General features: G+C 50.0%; 1 protein-coding gene across 2 annotated transcripts in view; it reads right to left on the bottom strand.

Annotated features, from left to right (window-relative positions):
- Nucleotides 1-463: 463 nt before the first annotated feature.
- Nucleotides 464-23560, bottom strand: part of RAB40C (RAB40C, member RAS oncogene family) — a 36900-nt gene continuing 13803 nt past the window's right edge. For both annotated transcript variants that reach the window (XM_030958282.1, XM_030958281.1), the window contains 5 exons: nucleotides 18772-18832; nucleotides 16025-16085; nucleotides 5808-5885; nucleotides 5190-5412; nucleotides 464-3413 (listed from right to left, as the gene is read on the bottom strand). In XM_030958282.1, the coding sequence (XP_030814142.1) occupies nucleotides 3133-3413; nucleotides 5190-5412; nucleotides 5808-5885; nucleotides 16025-16085; nucleotides 18772-18832 (704 nt within the window). In that variant the 3' untranslated portion in view covers nucleotides 464-3132. The remainder of the gene's footprint in view (nucleotides 3414-5189; nucleotides 5413-5807; nucleotides 5886-16024; nucleotides 16086-18771; nucleotides 18833-23560) is intronic.

The following is a 23560-nucleotide window of genomic DNA, read 5'->3' as shown; positions in this document are numbered from 1 at the left end:
AGGATGGCTTCCAGCTTGCTCCAGTCTGGGCTGCCACAGCACTCGCTGCTCCCTCAGGATCACCAGACCCAAAGAAGGGATTTAGGGTTTGACTGTACTTGTCCTGCCCTGTGGAGCAGGGACTGGGCACAATCCTGGCAAACTGCTGGAGAGCGTGGCTTCCTCCAGCCACCTATGGGACCAGCCCTGTTGGAGATGAGTTTGTGTTTCCTTAGGGCTCCACTACCCCAAATCAGTGGTTCTGAGAGAATCAAGAACAGATTTATCTTCTGCATCTACAGAACAGGAATCATGGCTCCCCAGAAAACGTAATTCAGGTTATTTTATGGATGACCTGGAAATAGGAATATAAACCTGTAACACAAACAGTCCCAAATCCCCAGGCATGGGCAAAACCACCACCTTTTTCCCTTCAACCTCTTCCCAGCCCACACAAAAACGGATACTTCTCCTCTTTTCAACTGGTAGTTCAAAACAAACAAAAAGACTTTAATTTATACAAAACAAAACCATGTAGAATCAGTTAAACAACACTGACTGTACAAAGGAATAAAAAAATAAAAGGATAGTCCAAAAAAACCCAACTCAGGAATGGTACAAGTGTTGGAGAGCAGCTACAGACTAGTGTTGACATCAGATGCAAGAATCTTTTCCTTTTAAATTAAAAAATAAAAAAAGTTTGTTGCTGGGCAATCACTCCAGGGAAATCTTCCAGCCCCACTGCAGACAGGACCTGTGAGACTGTACAGGGTGACAAAACCTAAACCAACCACAGGGAAACAGCGTGGGGAGGTGGCACACGTGGCACAGCCAAACCAAAGCAGAGGTACAGCGAGTTTTGAGACATGCAGCAGCTTGGTGACTCCAGGAAGGATCCGTTTCTCCCTCTTCGTTGCACACACCGGCGCCGGGCCAGGGCTGATTCCTGGAGGAGCCGCCCTTGGCGGTGCCGGTCACCTGTTGGCCGTATATCCCTGTGCTGCTGAGCCAGCGATTGTCTTCTGCTGCCTGTTAAGTGATGGGAAACAGGTGCCAGCCATCCAGACAGGTTCTCCAAATCCCCCGGCCTTCGTGCCACCGGGACAGCCCGGCTGTGGCTTTGCTCTCGAGCCAAAGCACCCCTTCAAAGGATTCCTCTCCCCCTCCACCTGCCTGGGGTTTAATTCTGTCCTCGCTCACTTGAGCTGGGTGATAAAGCATGAGAGAGCCGAGCCAAGAGACCTGCCCGTGCTGTGCTCTGCAGGGAGGGGAGTGGGAAGCCTCTGGCACCCCCCAGGTCGGCTTGGGAGCAAGGGAAGCGGTGTCCCCACAGGGGGATGTGTCCCTTCTGTCCCTGCTGCCTGGACACAGTGGGTCCGTCGGCCGCACCAGAGCTGCAGCGGCTTCATCCTGCCCACGCAGTGACCCAAGGTGCCTGGAAAGGGGGAGCAGAGCAAGCTGATCCCAGGAGGAGACGGCAGCACTGTATACTTCACTTCCTACCATGCTACTCATGGTCTACACACCCTGGCCACCCATGAGAACCTGCCACCATAGCCCAGCCCCACTGCCAGGCTACCTTAGCTTTTGGGATAAGGGCTGGGTGCTCTTTCTCAGTTTGCAGGTGAATTTCCAGCACAGGTCAGCTGTGGAACAAAGCCAGAGAGGCAGGTGCACTTGCTTGACAGAAGATCCATCCCAAGCTATTGCTCCGCCAAGATCCAGGAGCCATGCCATGGAGCAAAGCAGTTTGCTCTCCCAGTCTCCTGGGACTGCTCCAAGAGCCAGGTGATTTTGCCACTGAGGGACCTGGAGATCGCCATTTCCTCACCCCAACCTTCCACCTTCCCAGTCCCTGCTCCTTCATGCTCCAGTGGGAAAAGCCACTTCTGTCCTTTCCCACTTTCATCCAGGAGGAGCCAAAGCAGCGCGAGCTCAGGCAGCATCTTTGGGAAAGCAAAGCTGGAAGCAGCCAGGATCCAGGAGCTGTCATGGATAGAGGGCACTAGAAGCGATGGATGAGACTTTGCAACAATAAGGGACAAAATTCAGCATTTTTCCTCTGCTTTAGGCACAATGCTTCCACCCCCTGCTCCCAAATCCCCGATGAGAAAGCACAAAGTGAGCAAGGCCTCAGTCTGACCCCAGAGCTGCCTCTTCCTCCTGCCTACCAAAACACTCCAACCCCCAGGACCCTGGCCTCGCTCCTCGCTGCTCTGCTTCTCCATGCACTGCCATCCCACCCTGCCTTCAGCACTCACAGGTTCTAGTGAACGGTAGGAATAGAACAGCATGGGGCATGTTCCATGCCAGTCATCCTTTCCTTCTGCACATGTAATATTTAAAAGCACCAGCACGAGCCCAGAGGTGAGGGAAAGTCTCTTAAAGCATTTATGTGTTTTCATTGGAAAATCCTCCACTTGTCCCCTTTGCTGACACTGGGAAAGTCAATCCAGTGCTTGTATTTACATGGCTGCATAAAATTTTCCCTGACTGCTTCTTAAAAAAACCCTTAAAAAACAAGTGATATTTATATATATGTATAATATTTACATAAATAAGTGAAGGCGGCGAACGGAGTGCTGCCTTCCCCTTTCCAATTGGCCAACTCTTGCCTTGTTTTCTGGTTTTTTTTGGCAACAGCAGGTTAACATCCTGGTGAAAACTGTCATTAGTCCCCCATCCCTGCTTCTTCTTGTCTACATCCAATGACCACTATTGCATCAGCAATCTGTTCAGGAGGCCAAGAGTTAAAGTTGCAGCACAGACTCTCCTTGCCTACTCCCTTAAGCCTCTCAATCTTCCATTAAATCCATTGCTCCATTGAGACTGGATGAGCTTTTTTTCCCCTTCCCCCCTCCCTAACCCGGCAGCTGCTGAATTTTCCACCCTAGGCCAAAAGGCAAAGCCCAAAGCATTCTTGGAGGGTCACTTGGCAGATCCTCTCCCCGCCAGCGCTGCGGGATCCAGCCGGCACCATGCTTCTTCCTATGCCAAGCCAAAACGTGAGCACATTCCTAACGCTCGTGCGTGCCATTGGAAAAGCAACCGTGGCCCATCTGAAAGGATCCAGTGGAGAAGGGTTCAGTGTGCAAACAGCTGTACATGGGCGGGCGGGCGTGGATCCGACAGAAGCTCGGGGTGCCCATCCTGCTAAGAGATCTTGCAGTTGTTGCGTGAGCAGTTCTGTGGGGGGCTCTGGGGCGGCCGGATGGATTTGGATCTCTTCAAGCTGTTCCCTTTGCTGCTGCTCCCGCCCCCGCTGCTGGCCAGGGAATAGGAGCGGCCGTGCATCATCACGGCGTTCATGCCGTTGGCCATGGAGAAGGATTTCAGGTGGCTCTTGATGGTGACGGGCAAGGGCAGCTTATCAATGAGGTGCACCGGGGTGCAGGACACGATGGCTCGGCAGCACAGGTCCTGTAAGCTGAACACTGCGGGGAGAAAGGACCACACAGTCAAGGGCCAGGAGATCTCCTGGACTGCCCTTCCCCACAACCATTCCTTACACTGCACAGCTCCAGCTTCTCACGGAGATATGTCAATAATGATTGCACAGGAGCTGGGAGTAGGGAGCAGGGTATTTAGGACAAAAGCTTGGGAAATCAAGGTGAGCTTTGCTGTTGGGAGGTTTGTGCTTTGCCAGACACCAGCTTTGGTGTTAACAGAGGGTTAGGCACTGCCAGTCCTTCTCTGCTCAGCACCCGGGGCTGGCAGAGCCTGGCTCACACTCCTGACAGACACTTGGCTTCTCAACCCATCCTCTGGCAACCAGGACATGCCTGGGAAAGAAGCAACAGGGTCAGCAAGACCTGAAACAGGACAGTGTCAGCTGGGATCTGCTCAGGGGGCAGCTCTCTGCAGAACCCCCAGGCCGCAGAGACCCCAACAAGCCAGAACACTCAGAACGCCACTCTGCCCGTCCCAGTTTCCCAGCATCCTCCCAGCTCAGCCTGCACCATGTGAGCCTGCCTTGGGAAGTCCCTCTCCTTGCCGGGGAATTCCCAGCCAGGGGCCACACGAGGGCACTCGTTATCCTCCTGCCTGCCAAAGCCACGCTGCCATTCCCGAGCAGGCAGATCCCCACTCCCTGCTAGGGAGCCCCCGTTCATGCAATCACAGAACCATTTCGGTTAGAAAGGCCTTCTAAGACCATCGAGTCCAACCATTCTCCCAGCACTGCCAATGCCTCCACTAACCCGTGTCCCCAAGCGCCACATCTGCATCTTTTTTTGAACACCTCCAGGGATGGTGACTCCACTGCCGCCCTGGGCAGCCTGGTTAAGTGCCTGACCACTCTTTTTGTGAGGAAATTTCCCTTAATGTCTAATCTAAACCCCCTCTGGCACAGTCTGAGGCCGTTCCTTTTGCCCTTTCCATTCCCAAGCAGGCAGTCTGCAGTCACAAATCCTCTGGAAAAGATGCAGGAAAGGTATGTGCATTGAGCCCATCCCTGCCCACCATCCCTGTGACCTGCAGACCATGGCACAGCAGCCAGGTTGGGGACAGGAGCCCAGGCAGAAAATTTGGTGACTGGGGCTGGCAAACAGGATTTTCTCATCCCGATGAGCAGGGGCCAAAGGTCCATATGAGAGCAGGTCACCCCACAAATACAGATCTGCTGCTGCTCAGACTGCAGTGGGACACACTGCTACCTCCAGCCAGGAATAATGTGGGAAGTGAGATTATTCTGCTTCAAACTCAACAGGCTGAGATGTAACAGGGAATCTGCTTGTGGTTTCCCTCCCTGTGGCACACATGCCTGGATATATGGAATAACCCAGCCCATTGCTGCAGGCTGACAGCAGGGATGAGATTCAGTTCCTTTCAGCTCCTTGGGCACACTCTGCTTCCCTCCAAAACAAAGAAGACAGGCTCAGACAAGGGCAAGGAGTGAGATGCTTACACTTGGATTTATCCCACACAGCCGTTTGATTGAAGTACTTTCAATGTGGGAGCTTATTTGCCTTTAGCCTCATCCAGAGTAAGTGGAAAGGCAGAGGATGCCCCAGAGCACTTGAGGTCCCAGACATGCTGAACTGCCCTCTGGAGCTGCCCATCCCTACGCCAGCACAGGCAGCTCCTGGCTCAGCTTCAGCTTGCCTGGCCCCAGGCATTCCCCCACGTCTGGTGGGTGCAGCTCCCACAGCTCCACAGCTCCCACCCGGGCAGCCCCAGGGCTCCCCCCGAGCACCCTCCTGCCCACTGACCTCGGTTGGGTCTCCAGATCTTCTCCATGCCGTGCCGCATGAGGACGATGCGGGACAGCTCCGTGAAGGACTCGATGACGTTGAAGTTGCACAGGGGGCTCACCTCGAAGAAGGTCATGCAGTTCTTCTCGGCGTAGGCGCGCGCCTGCTCCGTGGGCACCTGCCGCTTGAAGGCCAGGTGCAGCCGGTTCCCCACCAGGATCCGGGGCACACCTGGGGCGTGCTGGAGCAAGGAAAGGAGTGAAGAAATCATGGCTACACCCAGCGTTCTGCTTAGCTGCAGTAGCAGGGAAGGGAAAATAAATAGAAGCTGCTCTGTGGCTGAGGGACTGCCCAGCAGCACCTCTCTGTAGTGGGGACACCTAATTTGTCACCTCCCAGTCCATTCATTTCTGAGGGAACTTTCCTGTCTTTTCTTGACCATTCCTGAGCCATTTCCTACTAGTCCAGATTTACAGAGGTGAAGGCCAGACACTTAATGCTTTGCTCCACTTATGACTGCACTGCCATTGTGTTCCCTCCACAGCAGAGCTGTTCCTGTCCCCATGTCAGGTAACACCTTGGGTGACACCTCCCCATGTCTCTGCTCTAGATGCATGTGTTCCTCCATTCACTCACCTCATCTATTTCCTTTATCCATCGGTCTATCCCATCAAAGGACCAGCGATTAGTGATGTCGTACACCAAGAGAATTCCCTGGTGGAAGACAATCAGAAGCAATCAGGAAGTTCCATAGTAGGCACCATAAAAGGGGCAGGACACCCCTAACAGACCCCCAAAGGGACAGAACATTGCTCCAGCCGCACCATTTGTGTGCTGATGGGGCAAAAATTGAGACAACAGGGCTGTGCTAATGCAGTCCCAGGTCATTAGGGAACGTTTTACTCCTGTTTTGGCTCTGGTATCTGACAAATAATTTCCAAAGCTGCAGTCTCTACACAGGAGGAGGAACTGCCTTGGTGGCTGTATCTGAAGGAGCAAAACATACCCTTCTCCTGTCACAACTCTGACACAAACTTGCTGAGGCAGAAACACACCTTTTTTTCTATCCCCTTACACAGAACAGCTGCAGTCAGTGGTGAGGTGGCAGCAGGACAGGAAGGAATTTTCAAGCACACCCCTCTTCACCAGAACCTGTGTCACTGTGAGCCCTTTGCTGACAAGGAAGAAGATGAATAATGCTGATAAGCACCACAGTATCTCCACAGACTGAGCTCTCAGGACCAGGATCCATCCAGACTTCACTGAAGGTGTTTCTATTGTCACTGCCATGCTGGCAGAGAACACCTTCTTCAGGCCAGAGGTACCTACAGCATCCTCACATTGCCATCCACTGTCCCTGAACACCACATCCATGACTTGCTTCCCTGTCACCTCCTGAGGTGCAGCATGTGGTGCTGGCAGCAGCACAGGCATGACTCAAGGCAGGAAAAGCAAGGAACAGCTCTGAGGAGTCTCCATCTCACCCCAGGCTGGGCTGGCAGGACCCAGGAGCATGGCCAGACCGTTGGCCATCACTCAGGTCCACAGCATCTCCCAGCAAATGAGCTTCTCTTGAATCTGAGTATTTCTGAGGACAGACACAAGGAAAGTAGGCTGTGCCTGGCCCTGCAGGCACACAAGTCAGGAGCTGCTGCTTGGTACCAGTTGGGCACAGACAGCATTTATGGAATTGTCCTTAGTAGAGCCTTTCTGCAACCCTCCCATTATTTTTCTGACTTCTTGTCACTCTTCTTTGCAATAAAGGACATTCCAAGTGACAACAGGCACTCCAAGCTGACTTGGCAGAATCACAGTACAAGATGCCTGGAATGGGAATTAGGGAGGAGGAGATGATGCTGTGCTGAGAGAGGAGGAACCCAGCTGGGAAGGCAGCACTGGATGAAAGGGAACCCAGCAGCAGCAAGAGTAAGGACAAACCAAACCAGACCCTTGAGCACCAAGTTCTGCACAATCAACCTTCCCTGAATCAGGGGCATCCTCCAGGAACAGCCATCCCCTATAGCAAAGCCCCAGCATAGGCAGAGATCTTAAATTGCAAAGGAAGGTCTCAGCTTTCAGTCCAGTCCTCTCTATGGATTAAGCACAGGGAAGGTGAGCTGAGACACTCCCAGCATCAGCCCTGGTACGAGTCAGGGACCATGGAGCACCCTCATGTACATGTGGAGCTGCTCCTTTGCCCACTGAAATGAAAGGTGTGCTACACAGATGGGAAGCACAAGCTACCCAGTCCTCCCAAACCCCAGCTTTACAGTCCCTGCTGCTGCCAGCCCCCGTGGTGAACTGAGTGGAGCCTGTGCAGGAGCTCTGTGTATGATATACTTCAAATTTACAAAAAAACCCCAAACCATTAACATGAAATGTGAAGCACAAGCGCACAGGAATGATAAACTGGCATCTGGGCCACAAAGGCCCCTGAATCCTCATAATAAAGTCACATCTGGAGCTGGCATTAGCACTGCTCCCCCCCTTGTGGAACAGCAGCCCTTCCTGGAATGCACTGGGTGTGCCTCGACCTTGTCTGCCTTTCTCTCAGCTCTTCTGAAATAAGCAGCTCTCAAAGCCTGACCAATTTTATAATTTTATAACAATTCAGATTGTTCCTTGCAGAATAATTCTGATTCTTGAGCTGCACCCCCAGCCTCCCTGCCCACTGCTTCCACCCCAGGCAGTCCCTCTCCAGGTGAAGTTTGTTTTTTCTGTCCTCGCTGGCCCTCCAGCATCTCCACATCTGCATTTGTAACCCCACAGAAAGGCTCAAATGCACAAAAATAGAAGGGCAGAGGGCACAAAAGGCAAGCCAGATGGGTTGGCTTCATGTTTGACAGTCCAACACAAAGAGCAAGCCCTTCCAAGCCTGGGTGTGAGGCTGTTCTGTAGGACCTGAAGGTGAGTTTACATAATGGCAGAAGTATCTGTGGGGTGGGGGAAGCATCTTCAGTTTCCTTCAAGGAAAGTCTGGAGCTCCTACCTAGAGTCCGTAATTTTTTGTAGTCTCATTTCTAGGACAGTCCAAAAACTTCACAATCAAAAGAAATGGAGGTTGTTTTTGTTTTGGAGGAGAAAAGGAACAGTTTCTCCTAGATTTAGAGAGGAAAAATAAGAAGGAAGTAATGATTTTCTGTAATTAAAAAATGCCACAAAACCAAAGACACTGCTTCTCAAGGACCCAATCTGGAAATACCCACTAGCAGGATACATCACATTTTAATTGCATATAAAAAAAAAAAAGACTCTGAGCTTTCTTTTAATTTTTCCTCTATTTGTTTTGATTTCCAGCTTCCAAGGCTGTGTGTGAGAATTAATGACAGTCAGGAAATAACGAAGCAAAGGGTTTGATGAGCCCCTTCCAACACAAATGGCCAGCAAGATAAATAAAGTCTACTTGCTTCATTTCTGGATTGACAAGTTCCTTCAGCCAAGAAAAACAGACCCAAGACCTAGTTTGTGACGATTATTTCTGCCAGGACTATGCCTGAGGAGGAGAGAGTTTTTAAACTTGCTGGCAGCTTCTGCCTGGATCTTCTTTGAATAGGAATAAGGATAAAACTTCAGCAAAAACACACCCCTACTTTCTCAGCAGGGTAGAAGGTCAAGACCACGATTTCTAAATGCAAAACATGACCCTTTGTCTGCCAGCTGAGCCTCCAAGCCACACCATGGCTCCAGCACCCACATTGGGAGTGCACACCGTCCAGGAAAGCTTCTCAAAGCTTAGAAGACACCGAGGCCAAGTTGCCCCCTTGCCTTGCTCCATCCCTGGGTCTGGAGCCCAGCTGGGTATGGAGCCCAGCTGCGCTGCAGCTCAGCAGGGGCAGGAAGAAGGCTGCTCAACCCCTGGCCAGCTCCTGGTGCGTCAGATAACTCACACTGCTTCCAAGTAGCAGTGACATGCTGCAGACACTACGGTTCCAGAGCATGCATCCCAAATCCACTGTCATTGCCATTTCTGCCCCAGAGAGAACTGCACTCAGCCATGCACAGGGAGGGGGCTGGCTCCATCTCTGCAGACAGTTCCAAGTAAGATCTGTCAGGCTTTTTTAAAGTCTCCTTTGGAATAACATGCACAGAATTTTAATTTCCTCAACTCAACAAATGAACAGTTTCCTATTTGCAGCCTAATTTGTTCTCTAAGTGCTTAGATGGTTGTCAACACCCTATTATCTCCACAGCTTTCAATTTTTAGTTTCACAAAGCCCTTTTGTACCATTATGTACCCCAGGTTCCCACAGTATGGAGTGAAAAGCTCCACGCTCAGATTCTCAGACCAAGGAGACCTGGCCCCCTCACAACCCTCCAAAAGCCTTCCTTCTTTTCCTCCTCAGCCTGCCTACAGCTTCTGTGGAGGCAGAAGCTGACTGGACTCATCCCCAGATCCATCTGGGGTCTTTTCACAGTTGGATTTTCAGTGTTCATTCCCACTCTGGTTTTGTTCCACACTACTGAGATTGGCACAACCCTCAGCAGCCAGTGACAGAAATTTCCACATGAGTGCCTCCCATAGTGAACAAGGAACACAGACAGACCACCAGTTATTGCATCCAGCAGCACATGTGGACACTTACTCTGCCAAACCCCAAATCTGCTTCCAGCAGGAGTCACACAAAGATCTATCTGTCCATGTAACTGAGGTCCTGGTGGGGAAATATCATCTCTGCCTGCTTGCAGCAGGTTTGGACCAGGTTTATAAGCAAAAAGGTTTTAAAGGTAAGAGAAAATCAGCTTGCACACTCTCAATGCAAAGCAGGGTTGTCCAAAAAGGCTTCCCAGATGGCTTTAGGGGCTTCCAGCACACAAGAAGCTGCTAGGAACACTTGCACAACTGCCAAGGACCTCAGCCCAATGCAGGCAGGTGATAGGGTGGCCAGGAAAGTGTCACTTGCTGATATTCTCCACTGATGGAAAAAAGCTGCCGCTGAAGAAGGCTGAAGAGCCCCTCAGAGTGAATTTTCTGTCCCACAGGATGCAATAAACCTTAACCAGAAGGTCCAGTGCTGACAGGAACCAGAACACTCTGTCTCCTGCCTGCTCTTTCACATCTCCATTTGATCGTGGCTTTCCAGCTGGCACCTCAGACGTTGGCTCATGGGCAGTGACATCCTGCTGCCAAACCTCTTCCCAACATCAGGGGGTATTTATCACTGAGCTTTTGATAAGTATTTTGCAGGCAGGGCAGGCTCCTCCAGCAGCTGGACAATCCTGTCTGAATGACCCAAGGCAGGTGAAGTATTTGTAGTAACCAAAAAAGCCATAAGGGAGAGCTCAATCTACACCTGAGTCTGCTGAGCTGCCAAAAATCCACCGCCTTCTTGCATACTAAGAAGCCCTGAACAGGATAAACAGCAGCTCCTCAAACCACCTGCCTAAGCTGAACTCAACAATATTCATCATTTCTTTAGGGCTGCAGCTTTGCTGCAAGATGGGAGCATTTTATCACACTGTCTGGGAAGAGTTTGGCAAGCCACACTTTCAGAAACAGTTTAAATCACTGGCATATGAGGACATCAGGAACAATCCTGACACTGCTTCTTCCTGGCTGGATCAGGAAGCACCACCACAGCTCTTTCTCCCCTCTGTCATCACTCTTGGAATAGTTTGCATTTGCTCACAGCAGCCAGAACAGTCACAGCTGCTCAAACAGCCGAGATCAGCGAGCCAGCCCTGCTGCAATGACTGAGACCTGGAAGCCAAGCAGAAAAGGAACAGGAGCCCAAGAGCAAAAAAGGTTTCTGCAGCACCTTTAAGCACACTAAAGGTGTGCTTAAATATCCTTTTCACTGTACCCCATGCTGTGACAATTAACATAAAATCCTTCTGCAGCACAGCAAGCTCCAGACTGCCCAAGCTGGCTCTGCAGGGCACAGCACTACTTGGTTCCCATCTCTCCCTCCTCCCTGGCCCTGCAGTCACCATGACTGGCTGCACACTCCCCCTGCCCCATCTGTGCCTGGAGGCCAGTGCTCTGCTATCCCAGACACAAATGCTCCTCTTTTGCCCCAAAAGGAGACCCTGAAGTGATGTGCTCAGGACCTGCTGGCCCATCAGAACCCAACAGAGAAGGGGATGAAGTGGAAACTCAACACCTAGGGAAGTAAGAGAAAAGGAGAGGGCTCCCAGGCACACCAGCACCACAAGCCTCCACCTGGAGCCCAAGAGCTCTGTCCCTGACAAGATCAGATCTGCTAATGCAGGGCAGGGAGGAAGGCAAGAGCCCTGTGATCCTCACAGCAAACCCTGAGGCAATCATGCTGGAAGAAGGGGCTGGTTCTTGCTCAGAGCCAGCTCATCAGGGCTCTCAGCTCATCAAGGATGTTTTACTGCAGATAAATTCAAGAGGGAAGAAGCTCCTGCTGAATGTGAAAGTCACATGGCTCAGGACCCAGGCCAGTGGTGTGGAGGTGAAACTGGGGAAGGCATCAAGGTACTCGAGTCCGTTCCCTGGGGAGGGACCAGCCAGAAGTTCAGCCTGAGCACTGCACCAGGCTGTGCCATGAGGGAAAAAAGAACTCCCAAGGTCTGCTCGCTGTCTGGAGACTGTTCTTCCACGTTGCAACCTCTCCAGGGTCTACTTCAGAAAATTCAGTTTTATCACTACACTTGAGAAACAATAAAGAGTGTGTGGGAAAGTCAGGCATGCTTCCCTGGCTTGGAGGTACTTTTCATACCAAGTGTTCTCTTAAGCACTGGCTATTCAGACCTGGGTAAGGGCTGCCAGGCTGCTGAGCCAGCCTCCTGCTCTCACAGCCAACCTGCACAGGTTCTCTCTGGAAGCTCATTCTTCAAGCTCCCCTTGAGCTCTTTAGTCCTCTATTCAGTGAGAACCTTCCACTAATTCTCAGCACGAAGGTGCTCAAGGCCAGTTTACACCAATCTGTTCTTGTACAAATATCACACTGAACTTCAAACAGAGCTTTTCCCAAGCTGGCACCTCTTTCCTCTGCTGGATTTGTTCTTCCTGAGCTGTTGGCTTTTGTTTCAATAAGCTGTTTCTGTGGCCTCCAAGGGGATTTGCATCAGCCTTCCTACAGCAGGAGTCTTCAAGTCTGATGATTCCAAGACAGTAGAAAGGAAAGCAAACAGCTGCAGCTAAGAAGCCACGGCAGCACACAGCCCTGAATACACCCTGGAGACCACACCTGGAGTTCTGCACCCAGCTCTGGGGCCTCCAGCATGAGAGGGATGTGGGCATCTTGTAACAATCCAGAGGAGGCCATGGAGATGCTCCAAGGATGGAGCCCCTCTGCTCCGGAGCCAGGCTGAGAGAGCTGGGGGTGCTCACCTGGAGAGGAGAAGGCTCCAGGGACACCTCAGAGCCCTGCCAGGGCCTAAAGGGGCTCCAGGAGAGCTGCAGAGGGACTGGGGACAAGGGATGGAGGGACAGGACACAGGGAATGGCTCCCACTGCCAGAGGGCAGGGATGGATGGGATCTTGGGAATTAGGAATTGCTCCCTGTGAGGGTGGGCAGGCCCTGGCACAGGGTGCCCAGAGCAGCTGGGGCTGCCCCTGCATCCCTGGCAGTGCCCAAGGCCAGGCTGGGCAGGGCTTGGAGCAGCCTGGGACAGTGGAAGGTGTCCCTGGACATGGCAGGGGATGGAATGGGATGGGCTTTAAGGTCCCTTCCAACCCAAATCATTCCATAATTCTAAATCAGAGAACTCAGAAGCATTTCTGTGTTTCTCTGCCAATACCACATAGGTTATGCTGTATTTGTGCTAAGGCCATGCCAGAAGAAGTCAGCTTCTGCATACTGAAAATAACTGGAGGTGTTGGAAGTCCACCCTTGCAGTCACACAGGCATTTGTTATGCAAAATAAACAGTCCTCTTGCTTTGGTTGACCATTCAGAGTACAAATTTAGGTATTTTCTTCTTCCACTAAAAGTTGTGGTGAGTTATTTAAGAGACATGGTATCTGTATTCCTGTTAATACAGGAATAACACTGGAACATCACATGGGAGCCAACCACTTGTGGCTGAAAACAATCTGAGTTTTACTCCGAGCCACCTGGACAAGACTGCAGAAGGACTCCAGTCATTTTCAAGAGGCACTTTCCCTGTGCTCATCTCCTGGGCACTTCCAGAGGGCCCCGAGAGACTTCCCTTGGGAATTACCTCTCCTCATCCTAGGCAGCCTTGCTCCTTAGGGCTGGTTTGCTGCTTTTAAGCATTGACTGTTTGTGCAGACCAGGATTAAGGCGTCACAACAGCACTTTGGAAAAGGCATTTGTTGCACAAGCAGAGGGCAGACTTGAGGCAAAGTATGAGCTACACCTTGCTGTGCAAGGGAGCTCCATTCCCCAGCATTCAGCAGTGAATTGCTGTCTACAACTTCCTGAAAGGAGCTGGGAGTCAGGTGGGGATTGGTCTCTTCTCCCAGGTAACAAGTGACAGGGTGAGAAGAAGCAACCTCAAGTTGTGCTAGGGGAGGTTTAGATTGCATTTTGGGGTAATTTCTTCACTAAAAGGGTGGTCAGGCATTGGCACAGGCTGTCCAGTGCACCGGTGGAGTCACCATCCCTGGTGATGTTAAAAAAATCCACGTAGAATGTGGTGCTGAGAGACGTGGTTTAAGCTGGGCCTTGGCAGTGCTGGGTTCCTGGTCTGACTCGATGATCTCAGAGAGCTTTTTCAGCCTTAGTGATTCCATGGTTCTATAAAGCACTCCCACTAGAGGTCCCCCTGCCTGGCTGATGAGGTTCACTGTTTCTCAGACTCACTCCTTGGGAGGGGTAGGCAGTGAGATGGATGAGGCAAACCTTGCTGATGTTCAGGTGAGAGTTCCTGCAGCAATACTGATAAATACAGCTGAAGAGGGTCAAGAGCTTCACTTTGAGGAAGGAAGAGAAAATCAATCCCTTTCAAGCCTGCGGGCAGCCAGGTACCCGACACCTTGTGGCACCCAAGTGTAGTGCCCAGGGAGAACAGGCTGCAGGAATCACATGGAGGTGCTGTGCCGGTGTCTCATAGCTCCATGCAGGTTCCAGACAGACGTGTGTCCCTCTCCCCATCCAACTGGAGGGTTCTCCTCATTGGTCATTTCAGCCCTGCCCTGTGCCCCAGTCTGCCCTGTGGCAGCAGCAGGTGCAAGGTGTGCTGTACGAGCTCAGGCTCTGAGGGTGCAGTGTCTCTGCCAAGACACTTGCTCTGAGGAGCTCCCAGGTCACACCAAGGGGAGTTACCACAGTGCACAGTGGCTGCACACAGGCCTAAAAGCTCCCAGGTGGCATTCCTGGACACAGGAGCTGCTGCTTTCCATGCCCAGTGTGATCTGACACAGCAAGGTCTTAGAAAGAGCCTGACCAAAGCTGAGTTCTGCAGTCACCAGAAAACCACACTGACCAGTTCTGTTCACTTCTAACTGGTGAGGGAAGCAACATGGCCTCAAGCCCACAGGTTCTGTGAGAAGGTTGTGGATTCCTGATCCCCAGAAGTGCTCAAGGCCAGGCTGGATGGGGCTTGGAACACACTGGTCTAGTGGAGGGTGTCCCTGCAGATGGGACGGGGTTGGAATGAGATGAGCCTTAAGGTCCCTTCCAAAGCAAACTGTAATTATGTGATTGGGTTTACAGATTTTTCTGAAACGTAGTAAAGGCTGAAAGCAAATGAAATGTAGAAGCTGAAAGAAACTCAGACACAGGACTGAACATGTGAACAGGAGATCCTGCACTCTTCCACTGCAGAACTCCAACTCTCCTTCCCTTGCACTTTTCTGCAAGCACCAGGAAATTGGCCTCTGCTTCAAAGGAGCTGCCTCAAAGCATCCAGACCACCAGAGACGTGCATCAACATGAATAAACAGGACATGGGGAGATCTCAACAGCACACTCCAGGTGAGGTGCTCCTGTGTCTACAGCACAATTAAATTTGCAGGAAGTCAGAGAAAGAGAACAACATAGATTTTGCCAGTTAGCAAAGCAAAGGTCTACAGATACAAGGAGCAAGAAGCCAAAAGTGGTAAGAGCTTGAGTAGAAGTACAATGCTTCCCAAAGGCTGGGAATCTCCCAGGATACTGGCCTGCTTAGGAGGCTGACAGACAGCTTCTAACTCCTAGTGCCTAACAGAGGAGGAATTTTCTTCAAAGCTTTCCAACTTGAAAACAATAAGGAAAATAAAGTAACTCATTTATCCTAGGTAAACTTTATCCTGGAGGGACCTGCCAGGCTACTAAAAGGACAACAGCAGAACTGTCAGAAAGCACTATTAAACAGCAATTTTCCAGAGGACCACAAGATTTTTGTGCTGTTGAGGACCTTGATGTTATTCTGGAGCAGGGCCCAAAGGAGAAACTCAAAATGTAACACTGTGCCTCATGTTTTGAGGAACACACATACTTTACGTTCCAATTGAGCTGCTCTAGTTTCAAGTCTGCCTCAAACATGCAAGTAGGAGCCACCCCTATTTTTGGAACTGACTCGAAAGCAACACAGACTGGAAGAACTCCACTGGGAAAGCCAGTGCCATATTTAAACAAATTTTTAAAACCTCAGAAAGTAGGAGTTCCCACATTAAAGCTGAGGCAGATCTAGAGCGAGAATTGCCTCATCCTCCCTAACGACCTCTCAGCCCTCCTCTAGAAATTAAGACTGAATATTGTCTGCACAGACCTTTTCTGTAGGAGTTGAGCAAAGTCTGCCATTCACTCCCTTCTCTCCCACCACTTCATAAGAACAGAATCCCAGGCAACATGACAACATTGAGTGTCTCTTGTCATCTACAGAGATCCTTTTGGTGATCAGTGCATTCCTCTTCAGAGCTCTTTACTACGGCAGGCAAGACTTACACATCCTGAAGTTCAAGCATATGTGTCCCATCAAAGCCCTGAGAGCAGCACTTACCTGGGCTCCCCTGGAGTAGGATCTGAAAATAGTGCAAAATCTTCCTTGCCCTGAGGTGTCCCTAAAACACAGAAAAGTTACAGCTATGAGATGTGGAGAACTGACTCCCATACTGCACATCTCCTACTGGCCACAAAGAAATAAAATAAAAATCAGGGTTTATCTTGTCAGATCTTTAGGAGGGGCATGGTACCCAAAGTCCTCTGCATGGTGGATTCTTCTGGGGAAGAACTGGTGGATCCATCTCCACTTCTGGGTACAGGTTGTCACTGTCATTGTGCTTCCCATGGAGAAGATACAAGCCCAAACCTTGGGCTGCAGCACTACTGGATGATGTGTGAGGGTAAAAGTCATTTTACTCCCTTGAGCAAAGGATTTTCTGCCTAGTTCCCTTCAGTCCACAGGAGTTCAAAGTCAGAGTTAGTCTGCACAGGTCTCCCAGCCATGGAGAACAGCCAACCTAAATATGACCACTCACAGGAGGAGAAATTGCCTTGCACTAGGCTTCACCTGGTTTTTCCACTACCTTTTAACCAAAATAAAGGGAATTCTCTTGGAATTCTCTTCATACTCAGATCCCTGACAGAGCTGGTCTATATACCCTACAGAAAGCTGAGGATCGGGAGTGGGGTGCAGTGTTTCTAGACCACTGTGACAATAAGGGGCTTTTCAGTCACTATAACTTGTCTTGTCTGGACAAGGTGCAACTAAGTTTGACAACACTGCCAGCATCTCTCAATGCCCTTCTGGAACAAGACACCAGAGTCCAGCACTCTGATTTAACCAGGATATACTGAAATGTGTCACGCTAATCAGAGACACATTATGGTGTTTCTCAAATCTATTCCCTGGGCCAGGATAAAAGACACTTTAATGACCACTGAGAAGGCTGAGGAATTCCTCAGCCCCAGATCTGCAGCTCTAGGAAAAACATACTGACCTCACGTGCAGGACAGTCATTTTTTCAGATGTCAAGCTTTGTAGGATCCTGGACATCAATCTAGCAGCCTGTGCTTACATGTCCTTCTCCCTCAACAATCAAATACTGGGTAAGTAATGGTAAAAGATTACACTAAGGCATCATCAATCAGTGTTATCAGCTTTTCAGTTTCTCTGCTGTTCTCCAGCTCAAGAATTACATTATAAAAAGATGGTTTCAAAAGGGAAGCACTAAGTTACTACACACCTGGGGTTGAAATGTTAAAATAGGTATCTTACAAGAGAGACAAGAATGCAAGTGGCACATAAAAACATGGAGGCTAGAAGAGATAAATTAGCTGCTTCTGTTCTTTTCTGTAAGAAAAATGAGGACATTCAGCTTCAAAGAGCAGGGGTGTAATTAAACTACCAAACTACACACTGCTAGAGTCAGTCACTGAGGCTTAGAACATGGAGTTCATTCCTATTTAACAATTCACACATGTTACTAATATTCCTGTTACTTGACCCAAGCATTTCTAAGGGGATATTTAACTCCATGTTTTAGGACCTGTGTCATTCCCTAATTCCTGGATCTGCGTGAAAACCAGGGTAGGGACAGACAACCTATCCTGTCCTTCCCCTCCTCTTTCATCTCCACAGACTGCTGTGTCAGCTCCTCAGCAAGTCAGACAAAGCTCAGCCAGAAGGACTCCAGCTGTCCCTCCGGTGCTGACAGATAAGGCAGGGGTTACCCCTCCCATGCAGGGTTCTCCATCTGTGTCCCAGGCTCTGGTCACTCCAGTCAGTCCTGCTCCCCAGGGGTTCACCCTACCCTGATGTGGTGATGCCTCTTCACTGCTTGTTTTAATTTTCTACTCAAGGCACTGAGAAATATCCAGCTGCTGAGGGACCAAGGGTTTCACCTGTTTTATTCTTCTACTTTCCTTCTCTTGTTTCTATTTCTCATCCCTGGATATCAGGAAAATCCAGCATTGCTTCCAAAAAAATACTATTCCCTCAGTGATGGAGAGCAGTATGGGAACATAGAATGATGTTACAGTTTGGTTGGAAGGGATGTTATACACCAACCAGCTCCACCCCTGCTATGGAGGGACACTTTCCACCACCCCAGGGTGTTCCAAGCCCTGTCCAGCCTGGCCTTGGGCACTGCCAGGGATGCAGGGGCAGCCACAGCTGCTCTGGGCACCCTGTGCCAGGGCCTGCCCACCCTCACAGGGAACAATTCCTTTCCAATCTAACCCTGCCCTATGCCAAAGGGAAGTCATTTCCCCTTGTCCTGTCCCTCCATCCCTTGTCCCCAGTCCCTCTGCAGCTCTCCTGGAGCCCCTTTAGGCCCTGCCAGGGGCTCTGAGGTGTCCCTGGTGCCTTCTCCTCTCCAGGTGAGCACCCTCAGCTCTCCCAGCCTGGCTCCAGAGCAGGAGGGGCTCCGTCCTTGGAGCATCTCCATGGCCTCCTCTGAACCTGTTCTAACATATCCATGTGCTTCTTGTGCCAGGAGCTCTGGACAAGAGAACTACAGTTGGGGTCTCAAGTGCAGAGCAATGGTGAAAATGGTCAATTATGACAGACAATGACTGAATTCAGACTATTCCAGCAAAGAGCAGCATGGTGTTTGTGCTACTTGACTGACAGAAAGGAATCTTGTTTGCCAGAGTAACTCTCTGGTAAGACCAGCCAGAAGTCCCACCACTCCCCCAGGGATGGTCCACGCTCTCCACAGCCTGGTACAGCATCCCCAGCCCTGTGTCCCTGCTCACCTGGCCTGAGCTCCCAGGGTTTGGGTTAGAGAGGCTCAGAACACTCACCAGAGTTCCAGCTTGACCCTTCTGCCGTCCAACAGGATAGTAGTGGTCTTGTAGTCAATTCCTGAAAGAAAAGCAATGAAAAGCTGAGCAAACCCTGAGAACATCTTCAGAGATGCACAAGAACCTTGCTCTGCCCACATGGAGCTCTCATTTCATGTTTCCTAAAGGGATGTTTTCTCCTCCTTGTTCTGCTGCCTCTTTGAGGAGAGCTACAGAGACCTGACAGGAACAGACTTCTGCTCCACAGCAAAGGCAGCTCTGTGGAGCTCTATCCCTCCTCCCTGAAAACAAGTTAACCCCTACATTGCTTCTGACCTCTTCATTGTGGTTTTAAACCTCTCAGAACTTGAGCTCTAGGAGAAGTTGGATGGGGCTTAGAGTGACTTGGAAGGTGTCCTTGACCATGGCACAGAGGATGGAACAAGGTGAGTTTCAGGGTTCCTTCTAACCCAAGTCACTCCATGAGCTTCAGGGTTCCTTCTAATCCAAGTTGACTCTCTGAGATTCAGTGATTTGTAGCATTATCCCACATGGCAGTGATAAATTAGACTTCTAGGGGGTGAACTGACAGAAACAATTTAGATACATCTCTGCTACATCAGCCTGCAGTCCCAGCATTTCTCAACCACCACTGCCTGCAGCAACAGGGCCTTTTGGGAGAGGTTACAGAAGGCTGTCCAAAGATTGCTGTCCCTCCTTCTGAGCAGCTCTGGGGTGTGGGTCACAGGGGGACAGGTAAGGCAGGACACACTCCCCCCTGGTGAAGGGCTGAGAAGCAGCACAGACATCTGCTTTTGCTTTTCACAAAGCCCCACACTGGAGCAGCAGAAACCCCACAAACCACAACAACCAGCTGTGCTGGCATGAAACTCACTCACACAAGGGGTGCCCACTACCTTCAGATACATCAGAAATTTGTTAAAACCAGGAGCCTGTCTCACAGTCAGACTGAAAAGTTTGAAAAGGAACAACTCCCCTTGCAAGCAACAGGCCCAAACCACAGAAGCACAACTGCACCTCCCACCTCCTTCCCAAAGCTGAGGGGCACGAGGTGCCCAGGAAAAGCAGCTTCTCTGCAAGCTCTTGTTAATGAGCTTCAAGTGTAGTGAAATTGCATAAACAAAGCAGAGAGCACCATTACTGCACACCCACTGAAGCATCAACTAATTTACAACCTTTTAATAAAGCAGAGTCACTTCACTCTAATTACATCAACTTTAGTTTTTCTTCTTGTCAACAGATATCAAACTTTGAATATCTCTTAAAACCCCACACTGTTATGACCTGCATTTCCCTTTTCCTGCAAGGAGAACACTGCCCTGACAACCAAACAGACAAGTTTGTCAATAAAGCAAATGGATTTTTCTGAGTCATCCACAGGAGTTCCCTGTTAGTGAAAAACAAATTAGATTTCAGCCTTCATAGGGTGCTATAAAAAGCAATAAAGATAATTATCTTAAATTCCAACTATTTCCAGTGCTGTATCACAGAAAATAGGCAGTTTACATTTTATCTTCCTCCAGAGACAAGTGAATGATCTGTATTTATTTCCAGGCAGACATAAATCTCCCTCATCCCCAGGGATGGTGAGGAGCAGTGGGAGTAAGGCTGCTCTGCTACCAGAAGGGAGCATCCAGACATCTTCCCCTGCCAGTTCCTGAACCAGGATCTGCTGGGTTGTTAGGGAATAGGCCAATTAAGCCCATTGCTCTGTTTCAGATGCAAAATGCTGACAGACTCTGGCCCCTCCTTGGGCACAGGAGCTCCCTGTCAGCAGCGAGTCCTGATCACCCCCAGTGCCAGCAGTGCACAGGTGGAGCAGGTGCATGGAAGCACCACGGGTGAGAACAGGGACAGTTTTCAGGGCACTGAGGCCACATGCTTCCAAAAATGCCACTGCTGAGCTGAAACAAATTGCTTGACTACAGCTTTCAAAAGTGAGAGAGGTTCAGCTAAACTGGGAAGAGAAGGAAACTTGTTAATGGAAATGTCAAATACGCAGATGTCGTCATTATGCTCCTCGCCCACTAACTGCCCAGCCTACATCCCCAGAGGAACATGGGTTCCCTGTCCTCAAAACTCATGACTTGGTCACCAGAGAAATGCTTTAAATAATCCATGTTCATCTGAAACTACACCACATACTTTAATCCAGAGGGACACCAGCCTTTGGGCGTTACATATGCTGGCCCAAGGAGGTCACACACATTCCAGTTAAAAGCAAGCTGGTATCTGGTTATGGGCTGAGGAAAGTGCTGCACTTTTTAATGTACAAACACCCAAACTGAGACCAGGACTAAATTTACAAAAGGTTTTGGAGCAAACTCTGCCTACAAGCTCATTAATGAAAGACAAAAATCTGCACAACTGCAGTGTTTTGGAGAAAATTTCAGCTTCCCTTTTCCATAAACACTCAGGGCATCAGGACAGCTCAAAGGCACTCCCTGGTTTTGGTCTGTTATTTTAGCTGGTTAGCATTGAGTAGGCTGCAATTCACAAGCACAGCTTTCCCATGGCTCTCCTGGTGACACAAAATCTGCATCAATTTGGAGGTGCCCTCAAAATCATGGGACTCACCACTGTGCTGAACACCAGTACTGGCCCCTTACATTTCAGTCCCAGTAACACACAACCATGTCCTGAGCTGCAGCCCAAGGCACTCCCCCATTTACAGCTCACAGGGAAGTTGAGCTGCCAAGCTCCCTTTGCCAGGCCCAGCCTACAGCTCCAGCTCAGCCCTGGCTCCCCCCCTGTCCCAGGGATCTGGGGACAGAGGGTCACAGCAGCCACTAGATGCCACCTCTGCTCTGAGGCTGCTGGCAGTGCAGCAGCACATGGCCATGGCCATACCAGGGCTGCCCCTCCAGCTTTACACTTCAGGCAGCTCAGACACAAGCTAAGGGAAGTTTTTAGAACTTCCTTTCTACAGGTGACAGGGTTTCCCCTACCTGAGCATCACCTCTGCTCACAGCCAAGCACAGCTTATTTCGGGACAGACACTGCTCTGAGAGGCTTTGATCCCACTCCCCTGACAGGGAGGGACCAGCCCCAGCACGGGCTGCTCCTGCAGCACACACAGCCCAGAGAACCGGCCCTGCCCAGCCCCGCAGCAGCAGCGCTGCGGGAAAAGAAAACACTCTTGTTTAAAGCCTATTTTATATCAACGGATCTCTTTCTGGACCAATATTACATGATGCAACAAAGCAAATGAGGCTCAGAGAACAAGTCTGGGCTGTTCTCTGGGATTTAGCATTCAGGCCAACTCCTGTGTTATTTTTCCAGCCCTGCTTTAGACTCCTGCTTATGCTGATGCCATCCCAGCCCCATTCCTGCAGCAGAGAGCCAACCTGGCACAGAGGGATCTGCTGTACCAAGCCTGTATCTGCCAACCTGGCACAGAGGGATCTGCTGTACCAAGCCTGTATCTGCCAACCTGGCACAGAGGGATCTGCTCTACCAAGCCTGACATCAGACACCTGATTCTCCTCCATGGAGCTGGGTTTCATGCTCCCAGGCAAGGTTCTGGGGAATCCCAAACCTTTCTTTCTTTCTTTTGCCAGTTGCTCTAAGAAAAACATAAGAAAGCAAGTAATTTTCCCATGGGAATCCACAGGATGTGTTATAGGAAACTCTGATCCCTTCCAAATTACTCATGCCAAGCACAACACACTTCGCATCAGTATCACCTGAAAACTCTACACCCAACCTGAGCTTACGTAAAGCTTTCACCCAAAAGATGACACTTGATGTGAATAGGAAAAGTAAAACCCCTCCAAGAGAAATGGTAACTTTTTCCCAACACTTGATACTACTTTGTATCAGGCTGTTCCCTTCCCCCTGGGAATTCGTGGCTCGGACACATGTATGTCCACTCTGCCAAGCTTCTCCTCTGCACCTGCATGAGCAGCAAAAATACAAAGGCGGAGGCAGCAGCCAAGCAGGTACATGGATCTGGAAGTCACACTGGAAAAGGGAGAAACACAAGGGAGATGTGCATTTCATGCTCTCCCTTTAAAGAGGTTGATCTCTCAGGAAAATTGCTTTAAACAGCTCAAGTGAACAAAGCTCTACAAATATTTACTACTGAAACATGGTGGCCTCTGGTTTTGGTGTGGGTCTTTGTTTCAGAGAAAAGGAGACAAGTTTGCAGTTGCACACTCATCAGGTGACTCTGCCCTAACACCTGGGTGGAGGCCAGAAGGGCACCTCCCCTTGAAAAGGCAGGTTTGAGCAAAACCTAAGAGCAGCATGAGCCTCTTTCCTCCTTTAGCTTTCCAAGGTGATCCCCACTGCACTGGGGGGAGGGTGATTCCAGCTCCCAGGGTAATGCCAGAGCCAACACTGCTGCTTTGGTTACTGGTCCAAATCAAGTGTCCTCCTTCAGGGATGCTCTAATGATCCATGGCCCAACTAACACAGACATCACAAAGGTATAACCAGGGATGAAGGGCTCATCCCACATTAACCAAGCCATCAGCAGAATTTCCTGAGACCTTCCCCAAAAGCTGCCAGCACCATCTCCAGTGTGTATCTGCAGTGTCTCTAAGAAGAATAGAATTTATTCACAAATGTGGGCCAGAAGACATTCCAGGTGATGCTCAAAAATCTCTTTCCAAAGGGAAAAAATTAAAAAGCAGTAAAACGAAATCAATGTACTCAGGTGAAACATTGATATAGTTTTAAGGCTTAAAGCTTGCTTTCCTTCCGAGAGAGACTCTTTGTCACTTGCAGTCATTTCCAGTTTGTGTGAGTCAGATTGGCCAAAGATGCTTTTTCCACCTCATTTCTT

The sequence above is a fragment of the Camarhynchus parvulus genome, chromosome 14, assembly GCF_901933205.1.
Source record: "Camarhynchus parvulus chromosome 14, STF_HiC, whole genome shotgun sequence".
NCBI classification, from domain to species: Eukaryota; Metazoa; Chordata; class Aves; order Passeriformes; family Thraupidae; genus Camarhynchus; species Camarhynchus parvulus.
This window is presented reverse-complemented; position numbering and strand designations above follow the sequence as displayed.